The 8,686-nt window shown below is 47.7% G+C and overlaps 1 protein-coding gene across 1 annotated transcript in view; it reads left to right on the top strand.

Annotated features, from left to right (window-relative positions):
- The window catches only part of EXD3 (exonuclease 3'-5' domain containing 3), a 293,521-nt gene that overhangs the window by 113,959 nt on the left and 170,876 nt on the right, over window positions 1-8,686 (top strand). The window contains exons 8-10 of the mRNA XM_017834638.1: window positions 4,283-4,301; window positions 4,727-4,800; window positions 7,247-7,285. Coding sequence (XP_017690127.1) covers window positions 4,283-4,301; window positions 4,727-4,800; window positions 7,247-7,285 — 132 coding nt within the window. The remainder of the gene's footprint in view (window positions 1-4,282; window positions 4,302-4,726; window positions 4,801-7,246; window positions 7,286-8,686) is intronic.

The following is an 8,686-nucleotide window of genomic DNA, read 5'->3' as shown; positions in this document are numbered from 1 at the left end:
GCACAGCTGGGAGGGCACAGCCCCACACGTGCCCAGGTGAGGCACAGCTGGGAGGGCACAGCCCCACACGTGCCCAGGTGAGGCACAGCTGGGAGGGCACAGCCCCACACCTGCCCAGGTGAGGCACAGCTGGGAGGGCACAGCCCCACACCTGCCCAGGTGAGGCACAGCTGGCCCACACCTCCTCAGGCTTGGGCACCTGCACGCCCATGGCAGGGCAGTCACCAGGGGGGCACTTTCAGAAGATGCTGAGTTAAAGAGAAGGGAATGACTCCTAATTCCACAGGAATGCCTTTGGAAGGATGAAATTTCAGCTAGTTTTACCTTTCCCTCACTAAAACAGAGCAGAATGTTTATTATTCTCCTCCCTTCTGCTCCCCTCCTCTCCCTTCCTCTCCCCTCTCTCTCTTTTTTCCCTGACTTCCATGTGCTGCTCTGGAGTGTTTTAACTCGGGTGTTCAATACCAGCACAACTCTGCACACCCTGTGCCTGAGGAGAACCTCCAGGCTGGGACATTGGCAGGCAGGAGCCCCATTCCCAAGGCTGCAGAGCCAAGGTGCTGAAGGAGGAGGGGATGGAATGATCCCCAGTCTTTTTTAAGGCCCTCAGCCTGAAGAACAGGCAGTAGGATATGACCTGCTCTAGGCTCTGACATGCTGGCCAGGAGCTCCAAGCTTTTTTGTGGAAAAGCTAGCCCCATCCTGGCTATTCTGAGCATGAATTCATCATATCCACACGGTGTCTAAGGGTACACCAGGGCATGTTTTCCTTCAGGTGTAGACTAAACCCTTGTGCTGTGCTCTGTTCTCGCTCCAGGCAGCACAGCCAGCAGGTAGCTCAGGGATTTGAGGGGGAGTCTGAGGCTTCTGCCATGTCACCCCCTTTCTGAGGGCTGTGGGCCCCAAGCTGTGGTGCCACTGAGCATTTAATGTATCTCTCAGGCTACAACAAAAAGAGATTTTCTTGACTGCAGCCCTGTCCTCCCCTAATTCGCATTTAGGGATTAATCTCATAGCACAGCAAGAGCCCAGTGCACAGACTGCTGCTCCTCAGCTTCTCCAGCAATCCTTAGCAATACCAGGGAAAGCCTCTGGAGTGTCAGATACCCTGATTTTATCCAAAAGGCTCCTATAGTTTGCCCCCAAACCAAGCACACTGTGTGTGGGACCTGCTGTTCTGCCAGGACAGGGAGAAGGAGTCTCTTTGTGAATGGAAGCTCTCAGGGCTATGGACAGAGAGGATTGATTGGGTCCATGTCCCAGCTCGGGAGACATTGGCATCTCCTGGGAGTGGTACCCACTCACCACACCTAAAAATATATTGCACCATGGCCACAGGAGACACATCTTACCCATCTTGCATGATTGAAATCAGTGTGGACTGTGGGTTTGACCCTGTGTGACAAACAGATTTTATTTTTACTCCTTCTGGAGTAAAAATGGCCATTAACTCTGCCAAGGGCTGGGAACAGGCTGAGGCTTTGGCCTCTGAATCAGGCCTAGGTGTGAAATGTAGCTCAGATGAATGGTTGTGGTGCAACTGCCAGGTTAAGAGTTAACGTGTCCTAAGAGCTGCTTTCATGGTATTAAACCATTTATGTTCCTCTAGTGCTCCACAAGCCAGTCATGATCCCATTGGACAGACACTGACTAAGAGGATGGTCCCTGTTCTGGAAAGCTTAGGATAAGGTCTTTTGCTCTGACCAACAGGACATTGGTTGAGGTGCAGGAGACCTGGGTTCAGACTCCTGGTCCCCCAGCTGGGTGTTTGACCTTGAGGAAGGTGCTGTGCCCTGAAGTGCTTTGATTTCTGCATGTACAAGGTGCAGATGATCATGAAGGTGCAGGGAAAGGTCTGGCAAAGGCTCTGCAGTGCCACCTGTGCCATCTATGCCCTTTGGCCAAAGGAGCTCCTTCTGATACTTCTGATCTACTTGGGAATGTGCAACCTGTTACAGACCTCCAAGGTGGGAGGTTTGCCATCTCCACACAGCCTCTGCCAGTTCTTCCCTTGCATTAGATTTTGCTGGGTTGTGGTTCTTTTTTTCCTCCAAAAGGCTGTATGGAATTTCTCTTGCCTTTATAGCTTTTGATAGAAACATGTTTTACTTTGGGCTTCGTGATTTTATGTGTTTCTGCTGTTGACTTGTATGTGTGATTCATTTTTCATGTTCTTTTAACCTTCTTCTTGTGACTGAAATCCATAAAAGCTTTTGCTTTAGCAGTTAAGTCTCTTCACTTCCAATTTTTCCTTTGTCAGCTCTTCTTAACTCCTTTTTCCCTCATAAATGATTTCCACATGAAATCCAGTTTTCTGAGTTTATTGAAGTCCATTTTGTTGGTTTTATTTTGTTGTTCTTCCTTTCCTTAAGAGCTTTGATCTCTTCATTTCATTGTCTCTCTTACCAAGTTACCATTCTCCCTCATATTTTCTGTAGAATCTCAGTCTGGTTTGGGTTGTAAGGGACCTTAAAGACCATCCAGTTCCACCCCGTGCCATGGGCAGGGACACCTTCCACTAGAACAGGTTGCTCCTGGCCTTGAACACTTCCAGGGATGGGGCAGCCACAGCTTCTCTGGGCAACCTGGGCCAGGGACTCACCATCCTCACAGCCAACAGTTCCTTCCCAATTTCCCATCTATCCCTGCCTTCTGGCAGTGGGAAGCCATTTCCCCTTGTCCTGTCCCAAGTCCCTCTCCAGCTCTCCTGGAGCCCCTTTAGGCCCTGGAAGGAGCTCTCAGGTCTCCCTGGAGCCTTCTCTTCTCCAGATGAACCCCCCCCAGCTCTCCCAACCTGGCTCCAGAGCAGAGGGGCTCCAGCCCTTGGAGCATCTCTGTGGCCTCCTCTGGACTCCAGAGCAGCTCCACATCCTTCTTGTGTTAGTGCCCCAGGGCTGGAGGCAGCTCTGCAGGGGGGTTTCACCTGAGTGGGGCAGAGGAGCAGAATCCCCCCCTCCCCTGCCCACACTGTGGGATCGGCCCAGGGGACGGGGGGGTTTCTGGACTGCCAACACACATGGTCAGGCAGGTTGAGCTTCTCATCCACCCACACACCCAAATCCTTCTCCCCAGGGTTTTTCTCAATCCCTTCTCTATCCAGCCTGTACTTGTATTCTTGATTAGTCCTTCTCTGATTTTTGTAATAAAGTATAAAAAAACAGATTCAAACTCAATTCACTTGTTCCATCAGAATAAAATATGTCACTAGTGCCTTCCAGCATTTTTCCAGTGCATCTGTGTTCCTCTGTCCTTTCCACACAGATAGCTGGCCATTGAAACTCCCGGTTCTGCCAGAGCTTCTGCTTTGGATATTTCCTCTAGACGCTCAAAGAAAAAATGTTCAGTGGATCTTTTGGGTGGCCTGGAGCAGTCATGCCATGGTTCTTTCTGAAGTGCTTTGAAATCTCTGAGTTAGATGGGAATGTTATTAATTTTTACCTTGATCTTATGTTCTTTTTAGCAAGTGTTGCTTTCCATGAGCTGGTGATTTTTCCTCCAGATATTGGGATAATATCCAGAGGAAAGATCACCATATTTATTGGGACAATATCCTGGGTGATAATTGCAATAATTTACTCAGATCCTTGGAGGGTAAGGATCTGTTGTCACACTGTGGAAGATAAAAATAACAGCTTTAACCTTTTGTGTTTGAGATGGAAATGTTTACGTTCTGAAGTGATGCTTCGGGGGACTCTGAGAAGCTGCTGTATGTAGTGGGACATCAACCCATCCCCCTCTGATCCCAGGATCTGGTATCCAGAGATCTTTCTTTGTTCTCCTGGTTTATAATCCTTGGGCATGCCCTGTGTGAGGCACGGAGAGAGATAAGGAATTGCTTTCTCCCTGTAGACTCTTGTTCAAAGGAAGCTGCAGAAAATTTTCACTTTCCTGCTCTCTGTGACCATTTCTGATTACTGGTCCTGCTCTTTCTGACTCCCAGTGGGATGGTTTTAGCCACTGAAGCCCCACAGAAGGCTTTGGTTAAGCCGTTCCCTGTTCATGCATCCCAACATCCAGCAGGAACTGACAGATACCTATGCTAATCCACTTCATGTATTTTATCTCCTGCCTTTATCTCTCCATGCACTGGGTTTCAAAACAAGGCACTGTGTGAAGATCTCGAGTTTTGCAGTTGTAATGAGCCATATCTAATGAAGATGACAGCAATAAAAATATTATCAACAAGTGTGGCTTGCTAGCTCAGCAAAACAATAGTCCCCACCCTCTTTGTGTGGACGTGGAGTCTCTTCCATGGATCTGTGTTTTATCGGATAAACTTTAGCCACAAGTTTACATCCTGAGTAAGTTGTTCACAACTGCTTCAATGACTTAACAACACAGGTTCCAATTAAACCCAGAAGAATGCAGCCTCTAGAGACTGAGGTGGTGCTTGTGTGGGGATGCTGCCTAATTAAAGGTGTGAAGTCATTGACTGTGGAGCATATTGAACCACAGGGTGGATCTTATCACTCAAGGGTGGTGGAACCAGAGATATCAGACCCGAGGATTAGCATTGCTAATCACAGTTGAAAGTGTAAATAACAGTTTATAGTTGAGATAAGCTGACAATGTTCTACTCTGTCCCTCACTGTTCCAAGTGTTAGGGCATCCTGCCTTCCCCAACCCCAGTCTGACACTGGGGAAGGAAAAGTGTCATGTCTAGATAGTAAAACTTGCAGGAAATTTGGCTATGTTGGGTACTTAAATGTCTTTTTCCTTCTTTCAGCCCTCTGCCCTAATGTCGTAAATCAGCGGCACTTGAGAACCCTGAACTACCTCTTTTACAAGAGATTTGTTGAGGTATGTGCTGTGTTGTGTGGGGGGGTGAATGAGGATTTTCATTCCATTTGCATTTTGAATAACACAATTGAGATAACTGAAATGTATCAATAGTGTATGAGCAAGTTTTTGGTGTGAGTATTATGATATAAAGATGCCTTGGATCTGCCATTGGATCAGTTTGTTCTGTGAGTGAATAGTTTGTGTGTCCATTCGTGTTCCAATGCCTGGGTGTCCTGACTGCTCAGGGCTGGAGCTTCTTCCCCTCAGCTCCCTCAGTGCTCTGGGTCAGGATCAGCTCTCCAGCGTTCAGCTTCCTTCAGCCATCTCAAATAAGCAGGAACATACTGGATAAAGAGTTTTTGGGGCATTTGTGTGGGGTTTTAAGAACACTAGGTTCTAGACATTCCTCATGTCTGGGTGCTCTGTAGGCAATTTGCTTTGGTGCTTGTGGCCTGGCTGGGATAGGTATGGCCCAAACCTGCCACAGGAGTGTTTTTGTGCTGCCAGCCTTGTTACTGTGGAACAAAATGGTCCTATTTTCAGTTCCTGAACCACTCTTTGAACAAACTTTACTTCTGTCCAGCCTCCAAATTCTCTTTCCAAATCCACTGGTACTTGTGCTGGCACTGAGGGGTTGGAGGAATAAGAAAATGCCACTAATTCTTTCTGAGAAGCAGTTTTCTAGGAGGCAGCTTGGAGGTTGACTGTCTGCAGAATGACTTGAGTGTGGTTTCTCCTCCCCACTCATGAGTGCACTGAGCCAAGTCACTGCCCTTTGGATGCTCCTTGAGCTCCTGTACTGGGAACACATTTATCTCCTTAACAGGGTGGGTTTGGTGCTTCTCCTGATGGTCTGGCTTTCAGCACGACCCTGTGCCTGGGGACAGATCTTACCAGTTGAGAGTCAGATTTATTTTTTTCTGCCTCTTCTGTAAAAAACAGCTCGCACTTGTATCCAGGTGTATCCATTGAACTGTGAAGGACAAGGACCACAAGAGACTGAATATCACAGTGAAATGTTTCCATTTCTTGAATTTCGAATTCTCAAGCTGCATTTGCCAAGCTTGGAGCAGGTTTTCATCTGCAGTTCATAAAAGATTTTCTCCTTGTAGATACAGGAGATTTTTAGCAGAGTCTGAGCCCAGCAGGTTTCTCAGATGTTCCTACAGGACTATTGATCCAGTCTCCAGAGAGCCAGCGTTCAGGGAATGAGCCACCTCCCCTGAAGTGCCTGTTCTGTGTTCAGAAGAGGATTCCTTTTTGCTCTGACAGCAACAGGCAGATCCAGGCATATCTTCTTACCCCCCAGCCCCAGTACTTTGAACATGAGGATGGGGTTGAATGGTGCTGATCTGATGACACCGTTCTGGCACAGCAGGTTCTGCTCCCAAGACCTCCCGAGCCATCAGTGAAGGCTCTGAGCTGTCTTTGCTGCCTGCCAGCCTCACTGCCAGGAGAGCTGGGGAGGAGTGGGCATTCCAACCTCCTGCATCTCAGATCTTTAGTGCAGATGACATCACTGGAACAAGCTTGGTCATCCACTGCGAGTGAGCAGAGAGCATTTATCCAGGTGTGTTTATTTAGCAGAGTGGAATGGATTCGTGATCTGGGGTTCTGCTCTCTTTGGTCTTCCATTTCCTTTGTTTTGGAGCATTTGCTTGATTTAAAATATTCAAGCTGGCCAGTTACTTCCATTAAGGTACCTTTGGCAGCTGCTTCTGGACACAGTCCCTTCTTCTCAGAGCTCTTTGGTGCTCTCTGTTTACCATTCTCAGCTGTGTCTGAGCTCTGGCTAAATGGCCCCTTCATCTCACTAGTATTTAAATTACATGCTTGTGTATCTCAGAGCTGTTTTCTTTGAGGCTCTTACTCCATGTTTGCTCTTGTACCTTTCCATAAAAGTGGCACTAGCAATCCCTGTTCCTCTGCCAGCACCAAGGCTGAGGCTCATGGTCAGTCTCATGCAGCCTCTGCACTTGGCAGAGTGGAGAGTAGATCGAATCCCAAGTTTCTCCCCAAGTTTGGCTCTGAACTACATTAGAATGAGAATATTAACTTATCAGTTTCCTTTCCCAGACCTCATGATTCCAGAGGATTTTTGCTGACTTGGCTGTTGAGAAAAGTTTGTATTTTAATATTCTGAATGCTCAGCCTTGCAGAGGATCCCCGAGATGTCTCCTTTTCCTGGAGCCCATGGGATGGCTGGAGAGCTGAACAGTCTGAGGACACATTGCACATGAATTTTTATATCTTAAATGCTGTCATGTAACAGTTCTTTTGAGTTACTTTGTCCTAGCTGTGTTGTTCTGCTGTGTCCTAACAGCTGAGCTGTCCCGTGTGCTCCAGAGTGCGTTCCTCGACCACAGGTGATGCCAGTGGGTACCATGTGGTGTTCCTTTCTAGTTTGCTGTGTGGAACATCCTCCCTTTTCTGAGATGTCTCAGGAGTAATTTTGTCTTTTCAGAAAACCATGACTGAGGAGAACTGGGCAGATCATGTTCAGGTGAGTATGGATTTCCCTCTCCTGTTTTCTCAGGGTTATTTGCTTGGAGATTGTTTTAAACTGTTCAGAGTATCCAGTTGTGGATACTGTACTCCTGCTATTACAGTTCTGCCCTTTCTCATCACTTTGAAAGCATACAGCAAAACTGTACATGCAGGGAAGGGCAAAGGAGAACATTTATATTTTAATTCCTGTTATGTCTTTGTAAATGCTCTCATTTGGCTGGAGTTTTGGCTGGAGCCAAACTAGAATGTTTGGACAACACTCAGGCACATGGAGGGATTGTTGGGGTGGCCAGTGCAGGGCCAGGAGTTGGACTCGAAGACCCTTGTGGGTCCCTTCCAACTCGGGACACTCAGTGGTTCTGCGATTCTATGATCTGAATGTATCGAGTACATTCTTTTACTTTCCATTAGTGAACCATCAGTGGTTATTTATGTGTCCATGGTATCCCTGTGGAATTGCAGCCTCATGGTGTTTGCTCCTGTTCTATAACTCCTCTCAGTTGAGTTCTGCAGCCATTGGGGATTTCTGAAAATCCACTTGAAGGGTCAGCACGGGCTCCCAGTGCTAACAGCCAGCCTGGTGACTGATGATCTCAGGGGTTTGAGGTCTCTGGCACTGTTTGGACACACCAGCAAAGCGATAGGATTGTTGGGGTGTCTGTGCAGGGCCAGGCGTTGGACACAATGACCCTTGTGGGTCTCCTTCAGCTCAGGAGATTCCATGATTCTCCGATTCTAACTTCTGGATGTGCTTTGGTGTGTGAGGTGAAAGGCTTCCTGTTGATGATGGAGTGTGGGGACACCTCCCATGCCAATCACTTGTGCAGGCAGGAGGCTCAGGATACTCCCTGGGAAGTAAGTGCATGTGTGGTGCCTGGTAAAGTCACCTCCCTAGAGAGCACAGAGCATGATGGACTGTGGCAAAGGGTTGTCTTTGCTTTCCCAAAGGATTCCAATCTTTGTATTTCCTGTGTGTTGCCAACTGATCTGGTTTTCACAGCTATGTAATTATGAGCTGAGCAGTGCTGGAACTTGCCTGTTATCAGCCTGACTCCGAGTTATCAGAGATCTGCTTTGGCATCCCTTGAAAGTGATTGGAATCTGTGCCTGTGCATCTGGAGGGAACTGAAATCATCACCTGGGCAGGCTGCTGCTGCTGCTGACACGGAAAGGAGGGAACAAAGGAGAGATGTCAGAGCAAGTTTTGCTTTTCAGTGCAAGAACTAAGGTTGTCTGGGACTTTATAGGTTTTGAAAGATTGGGCTTTACAGGGGGGAATGACTCAACATTTGCTCAGAGTTTCATAGAATCAGGATCACAGACTGGTTTGGGTTGGGAGGTACCTTAAAAGCTCATCCAGTTCCACTCCCTGCCATGGGCAGGGACACCTTCCACT

This window comes from Lepidothrix coronata, unplaced genomic scaffold (assembly GCF_001604755.1).
Source record: "Lepidothrix coronata isolate B3197 unplaced genomic scaffold, Lepidothrix_coronata-1.0 Scaffold237, whole genome shotgun sequence".
Taxonomy (NCBI): Eukaryota; Metazoa; Chordata; class Aves; order Passeriformes; family Pipridae; genus Lepidothrix; species Lepidothrix coronata.
The sequence above is the reverse complement of the archived record's forward strand: the minus strand, read 5'-3'. Positions and strand labels throughout refer to the sequence as shown.